The sequence below is a fragment of the Eretmochelys imbricata genome, chromosome 1 (assembly GCF_965152235.1).
Source record: "Eretmochelys imbricata isolate rEreImb1 chromosome 1, rEreImb1.hap1, whole genome shotgun sequence".
NCBI classification, from domain to species: Eukaryota; Metazoa; Chordata; order Testudines; family Cheloniidae; genus Eretmochelys; species Eretmochelys imbricata.
Window position 1 is genome coordinate 276092787 of NC_135572.1, and position 19699 is coordinate 276112485.

The following is a 19699-nucleotide window of genomic DNA, read 5'->3' on the forward strand; positions in this document are numbered from 1 at the left end:
AAAGCATCCTGGGGGCCAGACGCGCTCATTTTGAAGGTGCGCTCAAGAGTGATGCCCCAGTCAACTCCCTGGATCCACCTTCTTCTTTCCTTGACTGTCTTCATCCCTACCATTTGACCTGGTCACCAATCATCTCGTACCGCTCGGTGCTGGGCATAGTATCTTAGGGGTGTACTCTGCAACTCCTCGTTCAAAAGGTCAAGAACCTCCTGCACGTGGGGGCGGTGGAGGAGGTCCCTCGGTACATGAAAGGAAAGGGGTTCTATTCCTGCTACTTCCTAATCTTGAAAGCAAAAGGGGGCCTCAGAGCCATTCTGGACCTGCGTTGCCTCAACAAGTTTCTCAGAAAGTTGAAGTTTTGCATGGTTTCCCTGGCCTCCATCATCCCCTCCCTGGATCCAAGAGACTGGTATGACACCCTTGATTTGAAGGACGCTTATTTCCATATTCCAAGGTCACAGGTGTTTCCTCCGTTTCATAGTGGGCGGATGCCATTTTCAATTCATGGCGCTGCACTTTGTGCAGAGGAACCTCAATCTCATGTGTTCCACCTGTCGTGATCTGGACCTGTTAATAAACGAGAAAAAATCCACCTTAATGCTGGTCCAGCAAATAGAGTTCATTGGGACAGTTCTCAACTCTACGCGAGCCGGAGCCTTCTTTCCGGAAGTGCATTTTTGGACCTGATCTCCCATGTGAAAAACCACCTGCTCACCACGGCTCACACCTGCCTGTGGTTGTTGGGCCATATGGCCTCATGTACATACATGGTCAGTCATCCCCGGCTCCACCTCCGGCCTCTGCAAGCATGACTGGCGTCGGTGTACATTACCAACAGGCACGACCTAGTCCGGGTAGTCAGGGTGCCGGATCACATCCGGTCATCCTTGGATTGGTGGTTGGACCCCAGGAAGGTGTTGGATGGAGTTTCTGCCCTGGCCCCATCGCTGACCCTGGTCTCCAATCTTCAGACCTGGGCTCACCTGAGCAAGCTGAGAACCCAGGGCTGCTGGTTGCGGGACAGTCTGGCCCTCCATATCAAGGTTAGGGAGCTCAGAGTGGTTCACCTGGCCTGCCAGGCTTTCTCGACCCACCTGAAGGGCAAGGTGGTCTTTGGACAATACCTCCACGATGTATTACATCAACAGGCAGGGCGGAGCCAGGTCGGCAGCCCTTTGCCAAACAGCTCTCCGCCTGTGGGATTTTTGTGTGCGGCATGCCATTCATCTGATAACCGCACACCTCAGCAGGACCTTCTCATCTGGCCACAAATGGTCGTTCCATTCAGAGGTGGTCAGCATAATCTTCTAGAGGTGTGGGACTCCCTAGGTGGACCTGTTCATGTCCAGGCAGAACAGGAAATGCCACGTGTTCTGTTTGATCTGGGGAATGGACAAAGGCTCACTATCGGACATGTTTCTCATCCTGTGGTTGGGGGCTCTGATGTATGCCTTCCCACCAATGCTGTTGATTCACAGGGTCCTTGTGAAGATCAAGCAGGAGAGGGCAAAGATTATCCTAATAGCCCCGTATGGCCTCGCCAGCACTGGTTCGGCATGCTGTTGGACCTTTCGGTAGCCGCCCCACTACAGCTACCCCTCTGGCTGGATCTGCTGTCCCAGAACCACAGCAGCCTTCTGCACCCGAACCTGGCACTGCACTTGACAGCATGGCTACTGCATGGCTGAGCGCGGATGAACGGGTGTGCTTGGCCTGTGTTCAGCAGGTCTTGCTGGGTAGCAGGAAACCCTCCAACAGAGCGACTTACCTGGCCAAATGGAAAAGGTTTGCATGGGCTTCAGAACGGCATATCCAGGCCAAGCAGGCCTCCCTGCAGGAGATCGTGGACTATCTGATATACCTCAAACTCCAAGAATTGTCCCTGTTATTGAACAAGGTCCACCTGGCCGCTATCTCAGCTTTCCACCATTCCAAGGCAGGTCAATCTTCGCTCACAACATGACGGCACAGCTTTTGAAAGGTCTGGAGCGTATCTACCCGTGCATCCAGGATTCCATCCCTCCCTCGGACCTGAATCTCATGCTGTTGAGCTCAAGGGGCCTCCCAGCGATTCTGGCTTGCTGCTCTCTCCTACTTCTCTCCTGGAAGGTTTCATTCCTGGTTGCGATAACATCGGCTCACAGGGTGTCCGAAATCAGGGCACTTACTTCAGAACTGCCCTATACGGTCTTCTACAAGGATAAGGTCCAGCTGCGACTGCATGCAGCATTTCTGCTCAAGGTCTTTTCCCAGTTTTATACTGGCCAGGACATACTAAATAGAGAGTTGCTGCAGATGTCAGTGAGCCCAATCCAATAAAAGAAATTACATTTGTACCAGAGAAGTCCTTGAAGTCCATAATGCTGGTTTTGGGACACACCAACCTATTCAGAGCAAAGGTTAGCCCAAATAGGTTATAGAGGCCAATGTTATTTGATCACCTTATGAAACTTGTCAAATGCATGCACACAAAGTGATAGTTAAGGTTGTCAGGTAGATGCTATTCATTCCTGGCCTTTCTCGTTTTAAAACCTCAAATGTAAGATTACAGTAATTTTTTAATTGAACACACAAAAAAATCTTAATATAAGGGTTTTATTGACAAAAGTACACTTTTATACCATAATATAACAAAGCCAAAGTTTTCAAAAATAGGAGTCTAAAATGTCTATATTTAGGCACCTACTATTTTTATTAATGACATGGAAGAAAACACAAAGTCATTAGCGGTAGTTTGCAGATGTCACAAAATTTGGGGGAGTGGTAAATTATGAAGAGGGTAGGTTACGGATACAGAGTGCTCTGGATCACTTGGTAACCTAAGCACAAGCAAACAATGTGCCTTCTAACACGGATGAATGTAAATATATACATCTAAGATCAAAGAATGTAGTAGGTTATACTTACACGATGGGGGACTCTATCCAGGGAAGCAGCAATTTTGAAAGAGATTTGGGATCATGGTGAATAATCAGCTGAGCACGAGCTCCCAGTGTGATGCTGCGGCTAAAAGGGCTAATGCAATCCTTGGATGTCTAAACTGGAGTAGGAGGAGAGAGGCTGTCTCAACTCTGTATTTGGCACTGGTCCATCAGCTCCTGGAATATTGTGTCCATTTCTGTTTTCCACAATTCAAGAAGAATGTTGTTAAATTAGAGTGAGTTCAGAGAAGAGACACAAGAATGATTAGAGGATTAGAAAACATGTCTTACCGTGATAAACTCCAGGAGCTCAATCTATTTAGCTTAACAAAGAGATGTTTAAGGGATGACTTGATTACAGTCTATAAGTACCAATGTGGGTAATCAGTATTTAATAATGGGGCTCTTCAGTGTAGCAGAGAAAGGTATAACATAATCCAATGGCTGGAAGTTAAAGCTAGATAAATTCAGACTGGAAATAAGGTGTAAAATTTTAACAGTGAAAGTAATTAACCACTGGAACAACTTATCAAAGGTTGTGGTGGATTCTTCATCACTGACCATCTTTATATCAAGATTAGATGTTTTTCTGAAAGATCTGCACTAGGAATTATTTTGGAGAAGTTCTATGGCCTGTGTTATTCAGGAAGTTAGTCTAGATGATCACAGTGGTCCCTTCTGGCCTAAGAATCTATTGATAGTTATGAAAGTTCTGAGACCAACAGTTATGCTGCAGATAATATTTTCAATAATGGTTTCACATCCACCAGCAATAATTTTTCACATAACTCATTATGGTCTGTTTTAAACAAAAGAGCTACCAACTCACCACAAGGAGTGGTATACAGAGCCCTACAAATCTGTTGATAACCGCTTTACATCCACCGTTATCCGCGGACCCTTTTTACGGATCGGACGTGGATACAAATTTTGTATCCATGCAGGGCTCTAGTGCTATATTTTCTAAGGGTATGTCTACACTGCAGTTAGGCCACTGTGGCTGGCCCATGCCAGCTGACTTGGGCTAAGGGGCTGTTTAATTACAGTGTAGACCTTCAGGCTTGGGCAGCCAGAGCTCTGGGACCCTCCCACCTTGCAGAGTCATGGAGCCGGGGCTCCAGCTCAAGCCCAAATGCCTACACTATAATTAAACAAACCCTTAGACTGAGCTCCGCAAGTCCGAGTCAGCTGGCACAGGCCAGCCATAGGTTTTTAATTGTAGTGTAGACATACCTTCACAGACTTACGAAAGGGGATTAACATGGACTTGAGATGCTTGCTGACCACTTTGGAAAATCTAACTGCTGATTTAGTTGCCTGATTATGTAATTAAGATTCTAACTTTTAGGCATCCATTTCTGAAAGTCTTGTTTGTATCTTTAGCTCACAACAAGGTGCCTCTAGGTTTTGAACCTGAGGTAAATATTTGTCAGATGTTTCCTGCATGCTGCTTCATTATGCTCAGAAGAGCAGCTCCTTTACTTTCATCCAGTCCAAATCATGAAGGTGAAATACTGTGAACATACCATAGTAGCTTGGATTTTATTAGAATCCAACTTATTCATGCATTTCCATATCATTGCTAAATTCTTCCCCAGGAGACCCTTCATCTTCATGTCAGTATCATGTTTTTTGTGAATCTGTGTGTTTCACTGAAGCACTTTAAGCCTAAATCCACATTCTGTTTTGTGTGTGAATCAGCTACTCTTTTAATACCAATTTTCTATCCTGTAAAAGGAACTATAGAATCTCCTGGTCTGAAGAAGAATTTGATCTTTTGAAAACGTCAGTCTTGGCAGGTTCTGGTCTCTCACTCACAGATTCTTTTCTAGGATATGTTCTGGGGTACCTTAGGTACGTTTTTTATGATAAGCTTTACTTCTCCCAGAGAAAGGCCAACTTTCCAGCACACTGATAGATGGCGCATTCTCCCATCCTTTGTCTTCTATATTGTTTTAATAATTTAGATTGAAGATTAACAATATCTTCAAATATTTTGGGGTGAGATTGAACAGGGTTTGCCTGGCTTTTTGAGATAGCAGAATGTTACCCCTAAAATGAAACAATTTCCGGGGCTCCTCCAATTCTCTTTTGTACTCTGATGGGGGAAAATGTGTTCTCAGGTTATCGTTTTGTTCCTAGATTCAAAGAGGATGCCTCTCTGTCTTTTGAGCCACATCCTTTATTGGATTGTTTGTTCCTTGGGATTCATTTGAGCATAGGCATTTTTTACTATAGGTCTTGGCAGGCAGTGGTGAGCTACTGGATCCTTTTTCAGGTTCGGTGTGCTGTTGGCCTTCAGAAGGAAGCTGCTGCTCTTCTTCATCCCTTATTCCTCCCTCTTCTCTTTGTCAGTAAAGGCATCTTGAACTTCTTAGTTCTTTGCCCCATTTCCCTGCTGGAGCTGAGCATTTTTGGCCTGGGAGAGAGAGCCATTGGTTCCATGTCTGGTTTTTTAGTGATTTTTCTGTAGGAGCTAGGTCAAAAGCTTGAGAGACAAATATTTTATGCAGTTTACATAAAAATTGCACACATTATTAAAATAGGCAGTCCGTTACATAAATCTCCCCCAAGTGAATCAATTTCAGTTTCCCCCTCACCCCCCAAGAAATACGTAATTACATCAAGTTCTCTATAAAGTCCATTTATTCATCCTAAATATAGATTTAGGCACCTGAACAGAACTGGCCTGATCTTTTCAGAGGTTCTGAGCACCTGAAGTTCCCATGCTTGGCACTTCTGAAAATGAGGCCACCTGTTTTTGTTTTTCTCTCTCTAAATATGGATTTACATGCCTAATGTTAGGCACACAAATTTGAATATTTGTGCCTTAGGCATCACATTTTCTAATTAATGAGGTCTCAGATTTTTCTCTCAACTCTCACGATTTCCCTAGAAAATGGAATTTTCCTGTTCCAAGAACAGCACAAAAAAGGAGAAGAAGTGAAACAAGCTCAAGAATTTGAGGATTGAGAGGCATAGGGTGGGACTGGAACTATGTCTATCTTTGTGTTTGGAACATGGATAGCACATGGTGGGTGCTATCACAGCCTAAATGAGAATAATAATGGAAAATTAATACACATTTCTGCACGCATGCATGGTATATTGGGAAAGTATTTTTAAGACTTTATCTTTTTATGCTATTTCTGAGCCATAAAAAGAGAATATCAAGAAAAGTATTGTGATAGTGAACCTCTAGATCTGACAGAAAGCAGTACATAATAAAGGTTACAATACTTCTTCACATATAAGATTTGTGTAGAAGAATAATGATTGACTTTCTTTCATTTAGATATAGTACATGAAAATCTGAAAATGGGATCAGATGGTGAAAGTGACCAAGCTTCTGGAACATCCTCTGATGAAGTTCAATCTCCTACAGGTGTTTGCCTCAGGAACCGGATACACAGACGGATCTCTATGGAGGTAATCAGTTTTCCCATAAGGATCCAGTAAATTAACAAGTGACTTGGGAATTGTTTAAATTACTTTATATAACTGCTTGTTTTCTTGCCAGTTCACTTTAAAGCAGATGTTTGTGTTCAACATATGAGTTTTTATGATAACAGTAGTCATGACATAAATTTTTCTTCCTATTTGTCAGTCTTGGAACCTGAGTAGATATCACTGACAATGTTTATAATCTGTCCAGTAAAAAAAATTAAATATTGTTTTTTAAAAAGTATTTGATTTTTAAAAACAAGCAGAGAATCCATTAGCATGCTCTCTTAGATACTAAATGCTAGACATTTAGTGTAGGACTGGTCTTTAAAGTGCTGGGAGATCACATGAGAAAGGCTTTGCAATAAGTACAGGCATTCTAGAAGGAATTGAGGTGTTGGGAAACAAATGAAGAAAATGTGACCATTAGATTCTGAGACGTTCTGTGTATATGTTCAAGTAGACTACTTCATATATCGCTACTCAGGCTCTTTTATATAATGCTGCTTTCTAATCCATGTGAAACTTCAGAAAGTAAACACACTAGGGATGTTCCTGACTGCGTCAGCCTTTTTCATTCTTCCTGTTTTTTAGTGTACGGAACCTTACAGGACAGTAAACAAAAGGAGGAAAAAGTACTTCATGAATAACTGTGCACATAATTTCCTTTATTTATGAGACTCATTATGAATACTAACCACCCTTGCACTTGCTTTGTTGCCCTTTCCCCAGGCAAAAGATAAACAGAACTTTTCACTTTTTTTTTTTTTAAAATAAGTGTAACAGCTTTGATTATAATAATACCATTTTGGCTGGAATATGTAAAGTTCTTTGATTGGTTTCATTATAAAAATCTATTCTTAGGGGTTTTAAATCCCCATAATTTTTTTTAAAGCATAATATAGAATGCAGGAGTTTGGAAAATATTTTTGGATTATCTAACACTGAGTTTGTATGTCAAAAATAAGTACAGCAAGGCATTTTGTTGTGTTTGTATTATTCAAAAATTGCACTGATTAGTCCATTAATCATCACACACCCTTCGTGGAGGGAGTTATTTTGTCTTAAAAATCCTTAATGTATTTGTTGTTGTTAGTGTTGTAAATTTATGAGCCAAGATTAGGCCCGATCCAAAGCCCACTGAAGTGAAACTATTAACTTAGGCCTGGTCTGTACTAAAAAATTAAGTTGGCTTAAGTACTTCGCTCATAGGTATGAACCCCCCCCCTTGAACGGCGTAGTTTAACCAATCTGACTCCCAGTGTAAACAGCGCTAGGGTGATGGAAGAATTCTTCCGTCGACCTAAGTAACACCTCTTGGGGAGATGGATTATCTGTGCTGACTGGTGAACCCCTCCCGTTGACATAGGTAGTGTCTACACTGAAGCGCTTCAGAGGCACTACTACATTGGTGCATCTATGCTACTGTAGCATTTCAAGTGTGGACAAACCTTCAGAGGGCTTTGGATCATATCCATTGTGCTTTGAGTCAAGCAGAACACAAAATAAAAGCAGTAGTATAAGAATTTACATGTAGAAGACATTAGAGAGACAAGGTGGGTGAGGTAATATCTTTTATTGGACCAATTTTGATCAGAGAGACAAGCTTTGCTGACTGTTTCCCAGACCTGAAGAAGAGTTCTATGTAAGCTCGCAAGTTTGTCTCTCTCACCAACAGAAGTCGGTCCAATAAAAGATAATGCCTCACCCACCTTGTCTCTCTCATATCCTGGGACTGACACAGCTACAACCGCACTCATGTAAAGACATGACATACTGGGAAAATCTGGAGGAGGAGGAGATTACTATTATTCATTATTTTATTTCCTGTTTTCTCCAAAATATTTTTAAATAGGAATTTCCCATATGTAGAGCTGCACTTCTGCTGAGTTCTCACAGCATTCTTTTTGGGTTTAACCTCCACCCGCTGCTGCAAACCTTTTAACCAAATAATCAATAGTGTAATAGCTCTTTTAGCTTCTACAACAACTGTAATATTACACTGTCTTAGAAGCTTTGAAAATATTTTTTCCTTTCAGATTCAGTTCCATCTGACAAGCATTAATTTCCTAATTTTTCTCCCAATTCCAAATACTTGTTTCTAATGCAGCTGAAATTAACGTGATGTGGTTTATTTCTTTGTTGACTGGCACAATCAGAGAGGTCAGGGTAGTTCAGGCAACTGTTCCTATGCATCCTGTGAACCAGGCTTTCCTCCTAAATTGTTACAGTAATGACATGGTGGTTTTTAAAGATAAGTTTTTTAGAGTGACCTTTTGTCTGGTAGAGAACAGCTGCTGAATTTTAACAGTGATTTTAGCTCTGAATTTCCTTGATTTTTGTGAGTTGATGTCAGAAACTTATGTTTTTAGTTTACTTGTTAAGTAGTATTTGTAAGAGGGGAATTTTTCTTACTCCATGTTTATGCAGTGCCTAGCAGAAGGGGAACACTCTGGGCTACTATAACAATTGTGGTACAAATTGAAATAAACACTCCCATACAGGGAAACTTTCTGTAAAAATTCCAGTGATGAGCTTTTTTTGTTTTGTTTTGTTGTTGTCGTTGCCATATGACCTCTGACAGGCTTGTAATAAAGATTTGTAATTACAATAACAAATCTTGCTTGCCTTACTTGTGTGAGCATTTCCAGTGAAGGGATCCTTCGTGTCCATAAGCTGAACAGGATTTGACATCTGGAGTTTACTAAAATCAGTAGTATTAATTTGATTCAGTGCCAGGAGAAAGGAAAGAAAAGCTCCAGTCTTTGTTAGCAGTTATATTCATGTAGGTTGACCTGCATCTCTTTACTATGCCTGTAGGTAATAGCAAATTAAATGTTATACATAGTTGATAGACTAGAACAAACAGACTATCAGAGACATTTAGCATAATTGAGATCTATTGCAAATTATATTCATATGGTCACACTATTGTTTATGGGAATATACTTAATAAAATATAAGCTGATGTTTCTCTCCCCTCCACTCTTTCTAATGAAATTTGAGCTTGGTATTGTCAAACTGAGCACACCTTTCTGTTCTGTGTGGTTGATACACTGTGTAGTTGTAATATGGTACATAGTCTTTCATAAACATAACCTTGTTTGTTTCTGTGTATCAAACAGGCAAAAGCAGTTTTAGTTTCTTAAAGTAACTGATCATTTAAGGCTGAGAATTTGGACTGACAGGCAGGCTGGCCCTTTTTATTTTTTGTTAAGGCTAGAATGTCAGCTCTTGTATTTCAGACTTGCCCTTGAATTTCCTCTAGGGTTTTGTTGTTGCACTATATATTTATATGCAAATTAGCAATCCATCATGAAAACAAAAGATATGTTCTATGCATGTTTACTGGAAAACATGTGCAGTCAAATACTTAGCTATGTTCACTGTTAATATGCAGTAACATTTGAGATGTTTTCCAGTTCAGATTATAAATGTTCGCATAAAATATATGTTAACAAATTTAACATTGCAGATTGCTGGAGATGGCATTGGCTGTACAGTTAAGCAAGCGGACCACCCCACCACTGTAAGAGATAATTAACTGAATACAATAAGTTTTTCTGTAATCATAATAGGATCAGTATAAATATGCTGTGAATATGACAGCAATTAAAATTCAGTAACAAAAATTCACATCTCCCCCTTCATATTAGAGTAGTCATTGATCTTGGGTTGAGTCATCACAGCTTGGAATCAGGTGATAAAATTGTTGTTCTAATTTAATTTAATTAAAACTAAAACTGTCAATGAGGTTTTGACACATTGGGAGAACAAGAGGGGCATGCAGATTCTCTTGCTCAGGGTAGTTGAAACACTGAGTTCAGATGTGCAAGGTTTACTTTTATTTTTATTGATTTCCATATGCAAAGATCAGCCTAGAAAGATCCAAAGGGGAAGACTATACAGTGCAAACATAATCTGCAAATCCAAATCCATGTAGAATATTTTCTTTTATTCAGCACCTTAAATCAGATATGTTTATCTTGAAACTTGAAAAAAAATTATGACAACTCTTTGTTGAAAATGATAAAGCAATATAAAGTAGAGAGAGAAATGTGAAGGAAAGGAATGCATGTTGTTATATTACTATCTTAGATCTCAGAGACCAGAATCTGGTCAAATAAAAGTTCACAGTGGCCACCCTCAACATTAATTAATGTCTCCTTCCTCTAAAAGGGACTGGCCATGTGCTAGTAGGTTACCAAGGGAGGTTGTAGAATCCCCATCTCTGGAGGTTTTTAAAAACAGATTAGATAAACACCTGTCAGGGGATGGTGTAGGTTTACTTGGTCCTGCCTCAGTGGGGTGGACTAGATGACCTCTCAAGGTCCCTTCCAGCCATACATTTCTGTGATTCCCTTGAAAGCAAGCAACAAAGGGATTACTGTATTGCATCCAGATAATAGATGACCTTAGGCATTTTTGATCCTGTGGCAGTCGAAGGACATTCTTCAATTAAGAATGACTTACTAGCACTTCCCATTCAAATGAAATGCCTGCTAGCTGCATGGAAACTTTTAAAAAATACCATAACAGAGGCTCAAATTAAATGTATACCCCAAATATAAAAAAAACAGAGGTCCAAAAAAATGCCACTATGGCTTAAACAATAGAGTAAGTGAGTTGGTTAGAAACAAGAAGGCATCCTTTAAAAATTGGAAGTCAGGTGCGACTGAGGAAGATAAAAAGGAGCATGAACCCCGGTAAGTCAAATGTAAAAGCATAATTAGGCAGGCCAAAAAAAGAATTTGAAGAGCAACTACTAAAAGACACACAAATTAACAGCAATATTTTTTAAAAGTACATCAGAAGCAGGAACTCTGCCAAACAATCAGTGGAGCCACTGGATGATTGAGGTGCTAAAGGAGCACTCAAGGAAGATAAGACTGTTGTAGAGAACCTGCAAGAATTCTTTGCATTGGTCTTCACTGCAGAGGATGTGAGGGAGAGTCCCACTCCTGAGCCATTCTTTTTAGCTGACATCTGAGAAATTGTCTCAGTTTGAGGTGTCAACAGAATATGGGTTGGAACAAATTGATAAATTAAACAGCAGTAGGTCACCAGGACCAGATGGTATTCAGCCAAGAGTTCTGAAGGAACTCAAATATGAAATTGCAGAACTACTAACTCTGGTATGTAACCTATCATTTAAATCGGCCTCTGTATCAGATGACTGGAGGATAACTAATGTAATGCCTTTTTTAACAAAAGCTCCCGAGGCTATCATGGTAGTTACAGGCTGGTAATCCTAACTTCAGTACCAGGCAAATAGGTTGAAATGATAGTAAAGAACAGAATTATCAGACACAAAGATCAACACGATTTGTTGGGAAAGAATCAACCTGGCTCACCAATCTATTAAAATGTTTTGAGGAGATCAGTAAACAAGTGGACAAGTGTGTTCCAGTGGATATAGTGAACTTGACTTTCAGAAAGCCTTTGACAAGGTCCCTCACCAAAGACTCTTAAGCTAAGTAAACAGTCATGGGATAAGAGGGAAGGTCCTCTCATAGATCAGTAACTGGTTAAAAGACAGGAAACAAAAGGTAGACGTAAGTGGTCAATTTTCGGGGTCCCCACAGGATCTATACTGGGACCAGTGCAGTTCAGCATATTCATAAATGAGCTGGAAAAAGGGATAAACAGGGAATTGGCAAAGTTTGCAAATGGTACAAAATTACTCAAAATAGTGAAGTCCACAGCTGACCGTAAACAATTACAAAGGAATCTCACAAAACTGGATGAGTGGACAACAAAATGGCAGATGAAATTCAACACTGATTAAATAATTCACAGTGGAAAGCGTAATCCCATCTATATGTACAAAATGATGGGGGTCTAAATTAGCTGTTACCACTCAAGAAAGAGATCTTGGAGTCATTGTGGATAGTTCTCTGAAAACATTAGCTCAGTATGCAGCAGCAATCAAAAAAGCTAACAGAATGTTAGGAGTCATTAGGAAAGGGAATAGATAGTAAGTCAGTAAATATAATGCCACTATATAAATCCATGGTATACCCACATCTTGGCTACTGTGTGCAGTTCTAGTTGCAACAACTCAAAAAAGATATATTAGAATTGGAAAAGGTACAGAGAAGGGCAACAAAAATGATTAGGCGTATGGAACAGCTTCCATTTGGGGAAAGGTTAAGAAGACTGGGATTATTCACCTTGGAAAAGAGATGACTAGGGGATATGTGATAGAGTTCTGTAAAATCATGAATGGTGTGGCAAAAGTGAATAAGGAAGTGTTATTTACCCCTTCACATAACACAAGAACATAGGGGTCACTCAATGAAATCAATAGGCCACAGGTGTAAAACAAACAAAAAAGAAAATACTTCTTCACACAATGCACAGTCAACCTGTGGAACTCATTGCCAGTTGATGATGTGAAGGCTAGAAGTATAACTGGGTTCAAAAAAGAAATAGATTAATAGAGGCTAGGTCCATCGGTGGCAATTAGCCAAGATGGTCAGGGATGCAACCCCGTGCTGTGGGTATCCTAATCATCTGACTGCCCTACGCTAACATACAAATGTTTTGAAGATGATGGCAGTCCTTCGGGGACCTGGTATCCCAAAAGTTAGTATGGTTCAAAATGAAATGCAGGGCACTGTGGTTTGCACAAAGAAGCAAGGAAGTACTGTGCTCTGCCTCCTCTGTTGAGATATCCTGCAGGTGTCGGAATGGATTCTGTCTCACAAGGCATTCGAAGTTATCATGTATGTGGTAGGGAGAGAGAATACAATCACTGACAGACTGAATTAATCCTTAATAGAGCCTCACGGGTATTCTCGGAGTCTGAGAACTGGTGGATCAGACCTTTTTCCAGTGGGAGACAGCACAGGTGGATTTCTCTGCCACATATGAAAAAAATGCTATTGGTCTTTTGCTCATGGCACTAAAAAATACCTTATTGGCAAGGGAAGGAAACTTCTGTATGCCTTTCTGCTATTTCCTCCATGTAGCAGAGGTACTTGCAGTGCTCACTAGGAGCATATGTTTTATGAGCCTGTTAGCCCCACAGTGGACTAGACAGATATGACTCTCAATGTATTGCTGACTACTAAAGTCTATCCCATTAGATAGAATTTAGCTTCATATTGTCTGTTAAGACCAGGGCACCTCAATCTGTTCCAACTTGTGAGTCTGCTTCCAACAGGATAGAAAATCCATAGGTATAGTATATTTGAGCAGGTGGCTCTCAAAAGCCATCTACCAGAAGAATCTGTGATTCCAAATGGATAAACTTTGCAGTGTAGTGCAATCAAGCCTACTTTGAGACCCCTTTATTTGATTCTCAGAATCTGCTGATCTACTTGTTTCACCTGGCTGCGTCTAATTTAAGCACTCACTCCATCCAGCTGTATTTGGCAGCTTCTTCAGCCTTCATGAGCTAGTTGAAGGTAGACCAATATTTATGCAGCCTTCTGCCATCAGGTTCAAGGAGGACTTGACACTTTTGAAACCATTAATTAAAAGCTCCCTGTGTCATAAGATATTAATGTGGCCCTGACAAAGTTGATGGAAACTCCTTTTCAACTGTTTGTCTTATGAGCTTAAGTTCCTTAGGCAAAACATCTTTTTCCTAGTGGCAATGACTTCAGCATGCAAAGTGAGCAAATCCTAGTGACCCATCTTTTACTAGATTTTTGCAAGGATAAGTGTAATCTCATCCAAGATTCCTCTCCAAGATGATGATGTAAATCCAATTTAAGGAGTCTATCATCCTTTCAACATTTGTCACACCGGCATTTCCATCACAGAGAGGTCCTTCTCCATATACTCAATGCCAAAAGGTCCTTGTGTTTTTGTTTGATGACTAGAGCCCGTAGGAAGACCACCAGTTTGTTTGTTTGTTTCATTTGATGCCGACACTGTAGGCAGAATCATTACTATAAGGATCATTGTCTAAATGGGATGTCTTAAAAGCCTGTCACTTTGCTGTGACATTACTGACCTGAGTCAAGGAACCTATATGTAAGGCTCATTTGATTCAGGACAAAGTTGCAACCTCAGCCTTCCCTTTCAAACACAGATGTCTGCAAAGAAGCTCCATGATTATCTGTCTACACAACATACAAAATTAATATTTGGATGCATCCTGCAGGAGGGGATACTATTGTAGACTTGGTGCTCCAGAACTCAGAAGTTCATTGCAGTCAGACTCTCCCATCCCCAGAAATTTTCTTCTATTTTGAGAAGTTCCATGTATTCAGTCAGCCAATTTTTGCACAAGATTTTCCCCCTGTTTCTGCCATCTTGAATGTTGTGTTTGATATTGTATGCAGTGTTGTAGCCATGTTGGTTCCAGGATATTAGAAAGACTAGGTGGGTGAGGTAATATCTTTTATTGGACCAACTTCTGTTGGTGAGAGAGCTTACACAGAACTCGAAGAAGAGCTCTGTGTTTAATATTGGACTAATAAACATTAGCATTATAAAGGCATTTATAGACAGAGTTAGAAAGAGATATTTATATCTATATGTAAAAATTTCACACTGTTGGAATTGGCCTTGTTATTGCTACGTGTTGCCGTTTACTCTAATTTTTCTTTTGGGACGTCCGTTGAGCTTCTTGCTCACCAGGAGTGAGAATCTTGCCTAGAAGAGAAGAAAGAAGTATTTACCTTCTAATTCTTTCAGGATTTTCACTTACCCACCCACCTCTCTTCAGTTTTTGGACCTTGCCTTTTTTGTGGTGTTTTATTTCTCTAAAATCTTGTTTTACTTTTTTTCTCTGAAGCATGTTTTTCTCTTGTACTGATCATCTTGCATTGTCTTTTCTTTTCGGGAACTTTGCCTCCCACATAATCACAGGAACCGATTAGAATATTCAGAGATCCGCGCTTAAAAGCAGCAGGGGATGGCACATGGTGCCTGGATTGTTTTTTACCCTGCTGCAACTGCCCTCTTAGAGTCAAAAACCTTAAGAACTTAGGAAGTTCATCCTGATTCGTGATAAGGAGCTAATACCTGAATTTGAGAGAATCCTGCAAGATGATGTAGTCAGAGAAACAGAACTACAGAGAAACAGAAGTTTTTGTTTTCATTTTCTTTTCTTTGCATTCATTTGCATGGAGACTGAGCTCCATGAACTTACTAAACAACAAAATAATAAAAACCACAGCATCCATCAAAAACTACTCTGGGCACAATTTATAGCAAAGGTTTAATGTAATTATGCATTTTTTAACCTTAAACTGGCACTTTTAATTGGGCTTTATTGCATATATTTGATCAGAGTTCTGGTGTTTTCAAAATTATTTTTATATAGTGTACTATATAACTTTTTCTCTGATTACAGGCTAGATCATTGAATTAATTGAGGGAGCTTGTACTTGTGGAATGCAGCTTCTGAATGACTGATTATTGTAAGCAGTTCCAGTCATCATAATACCAGTTTGTTATACAGTATAGCATGTGAATCTGTGAATTAAAAAGAAAGGAAACAATCTCTCTTCCCTGCAGAAAGAATATGAAAGCAGAGTTGGTATTGGGTGGTCAGGCTGTACATAATTGGACTTAAAAATCTTATTAAACACATTGCTAAGACGAAATCATTAAAAATACATATTTTTTGCCATTCATGTGAAATTTGTTCACAGACTTAATGGAGAATAGTTTTAACTTTGAGATTTTTAAATATTATATATAACTATTATTTGAGGGATATTGGAGTAGTTTTGCTTCAAGGTTTTTCCCGTGTCCAAACAAGTAAAACCAAAAGTGTGTGTTTGAATTCTTAGTTTTTGTTTGATTATACTACTTAAGTGGCCAGTTACTTGAGATGTTGAAGGAAATACCTCCTTAAATTCTTTGTGGTGAGGCCTTTGCTTTATTGATTGTTGCTAGTAAATACTGTAACAGGAAAATCTGATTCTGGTGTTAAAATAGAAATTAAAACTTTTGGTTCTTAATACTACAGTAGAACCTCAGAGTTACAAACACCTGGGGAATGGAGGTTGTTCCTAATTCTGAAATGTTCATAACTCTGAACAAAATGTTATGGTTGTTCTTTCAAAAGCTTACAGCTAAACATTGACTTAATACAGCTTTTAAACTTTACTATGCAGAAGAAAAATGCTGCTTTTAACCATCTTCATTTAAATGAAACAAGCACAGTAACAATTTCCTTACCTTGTCAAATCTTTTTTTAAACTTTCCTTTTTTTAAGTAGTTTACGTTTAACACAAAACTGTACTGTATTTGCTTTTTTTTTTTTTTTTTTGGTCTCTGCTGCTGCCTGATTGCATACTTCCAGTTCCAAAATGAAATGTGTGGTTGACCAGTCAGTTCGTAACTCTGTTGTTTGTAACTCTGAGGTTCTGCTGTATCAGTACTTCCTGGGAATAGTTTGACTGTCTTCTCCTAACATCCTCACATCCTGAAGCCAACAAAAAACCCAACCCAGTATATATTGATTTATATATTTGCAGGGGAGCAACAGTTTTTATGTTCAGTGTGTCGTTTTTAATCAATTACATTTTCTACTAAGGAATAGTGTGTGAACCGTGAGGCTGGGTGACAAAAGGTCTGAAAAATTGGCTCACTAAACATATGCGAAAATTGGAAGTCATAATTTGAATAATTAAAGCATTCAACATCTCTGAGTCTTTAGGATCTAATTCACAAAAGCATCCTTATTCAGGAAGGGCACCTCAGCATGTGATTAAAGTTACTACTTTCTTGAATTGGGGTCATAATTGGTTAGGCTGGTTGGAGAATCATCCATACGGACCTGAATTGATTTGCCTGGTGAATATGATCATCTGTAGATGTTGTTTTAAATTTTCTAGTGAGATTTAATTCAGAAATTACAGTACAATCTAAGAAAATAACCCAAATATGTGAGATCCACGACCACATATTTGAATTATTTAATAATTACTTTGTTAAAAAAGAAGAGGGCTTCAGAATATAACTTTCATGTATTTTATTTCATTTAACAGAACATTCAGTAGTTGCATTTAATTTAGCTAGTGCTATCAGGAAAGTGAAGTCATATATGAGATGTAAAACAATCAGTTGTAAATCATCCTGTGTAGGAGAAAAATTCATTTCCTATATGATGGAAGTGTTAGTCATTACCTTTAGTTGGGAGTGTGCCTGACCTGGGAGGATATTACAGTGAACCAATGTAGTGTGATTCATGTTTCACCATTTCCTGAAGCCTATGGTTAGATAAGCATTGTATAGTTGCTCATTAGATACTTTTATTTATTTGGCTTTTTCAAAAATTAGAAAATACTACTCTCTTGTGGATTTATTCATCATTCTGGTGGTGAAGTATTATCTAGATGTTAGCCAGTGTCAGATCACTCTTAATGAGTATAGACTGGTGATACTTTCATTGCCTTCCTCTATCCCAGTGACAGATATTTGTTGTGCTTTGAAATTATTATTATTTGTATTACAGTAGTGCATAGAAGCCAGGGGCTAATTGTGCTAGGAAATGTATAATGTAATAGAGACTGGATGGATGGATTTTAAAAAAAAGAAAAAAATCTTGCAAGTTGGTCACAGTAAAAAAATTGGGCATTACCAAAATATAAACATACACCAATAAGATAACAATTTACATAGACAACCCTCCCAAGATATTAAACCAATCGACTAAAATGCCTATTTGACAAGGTTTTTTAATTAAAAAACAAAAAAACACACAAACAAAAAAACTCTGAAGATTGCACATTGTCTGGAATGAATGGTTTTTGTGTATGTGTAGATTTTGGTTTCTCATTTCAAGGCTGCAAAATTTACTAAGTCTAGAGCACTAAAACTAAAAAATTAAAAGATATCTGTAAATCTGTTCTCTGTGTTAGTCTTTTCTGCTAACTTTTGCCTCTAGCAAATTTATTATATGTCAGGTTTCTTTAGATAATCCAGTTGACTATAAGTGTGCCAACTCTGTCATGTTACAAAAATGCAGTGAAATTTGATAAGGCAGCCTTCAAAAACAACTCAATACTGTATAGGATCATAGCAAAGACTAGAAATATATGTGTGTATAAGTATGATATAGGCTTCTACATTAGTGTCTCGTCTCTCATTTGTACAAACAAATATTTTTCATTTCTTATTTTGCTTCCAGTCTGCATAACATTAAATAGCATATACTATATTATGTCTGTTTTTGTTTGTAAATTGTTCTGGGTGTATGTAAATGTATATAACAGAAATAACCAGGCTTTTAGGGTCAGCTTGTTATGAATTTGAACTGTGTAGCGTAGACAAATTATTATGTGGTTTGTTTGATCTCATTAAGTGTTCTTCAGTGAACAAAAGCACTATTACTTATTACAGAGCAGAGCAGCTTGTGGCTGCAGCTGACATGTTGTCTTGCTGATATTAGCTAAAACTAGTGAGATGGCTGATTCAGGCTGATACTTAGCCCACAAGAGAACAAATCATTTTCGTTTGACCTATTGTTGATTACTTGGGCAATCATACTAACATCTATGGACTTGAAAGTACAGTTCTTTTTCTTGGTGGTCACAGCAAGAAACTTCCGTGATCAAATCCCGTTCATCCTGAAATGTGAACATGGCATTTCATCTATTTGCTTGGTCTGTGCAAACGTGCACTACTGAGGAGGGTAATAATGGTCTGGAAAATAAGTGCCTTATGTGTCTGATGTCTGAATGCAGCCTAAAACCCCAAACAGTAAGAATGGGGACTCTAAATATTACCAGTCAAAGCCAACATAAATCTCTTTGTTTGATGTCTGAGACCAGATAGTTTTGGATGTTAGGCATTTTCTTCAATTCACTTTTACCCTATAACTTGGTTCTGTTGTGCTCCTTTTATTTTCACTTCCTGTTACCTCAATGACAGAAAGAATCTTGAGCATTGTTACTTTAAAACTCCAGTTTTGAGCACACCCATGGGAGGCACAAATGAAAGGAACGGTTCTGAAGAAATACTGTCATTCTAGTAATTGAGAAATTGAGAGCATTTGCAGCCCAGTGTCTCTCGGAGAAGATTATTCATTGTTGCCTTCTGCTGCCAGTCTAAGAGCAAGCAAAAATATGCAAGCTGGCACATTAGTGGAAGACAAAAATGAAAGTAGGCTGGCTTTTTGTTTCTCCCCCTTCCTACTTGAGATGCAGCATGTGACATAGAGGAAGTTGGAATCAGGAATTCTGCAACAAATCCTTCCATGTGGCTCTGTGGTTTCTTTTGTCATTTTGTTGATCATATGTAATATTTCTGATCATCGATAATGTCTTCTGCATTGTATAAAACAGAGAAAAACACTGTCCCAATTCTAAAACAAAGTACACAGGGTGATCAGAAGATACTTTAACATAACAAAAAGAAAAGGA

The 19699-nt window shown here is 39.0% G+C and overlaps 1 protein-coding gene across 1 annotated transcript in view; it reads left to right on the plus strand.

Moving 5' to 3' along the window:
- Positions 1–19699, plus strand: part of CDK17 (cyclin dependent kinase 17) — a 185991-nt gene that overhangs the window by 128138 nt on the left and 38154 nt on the right. The window contains exon 4 of the mRNA XM_077831986.1: positions 6217–6350. Within this exon, the coding sequence (XP_077688112.1) occupies positions 6217–6350 (134 nt within the window). The remainder of the gene's footprint in view (positions 1–6216; positions 6351–19699) is intronic.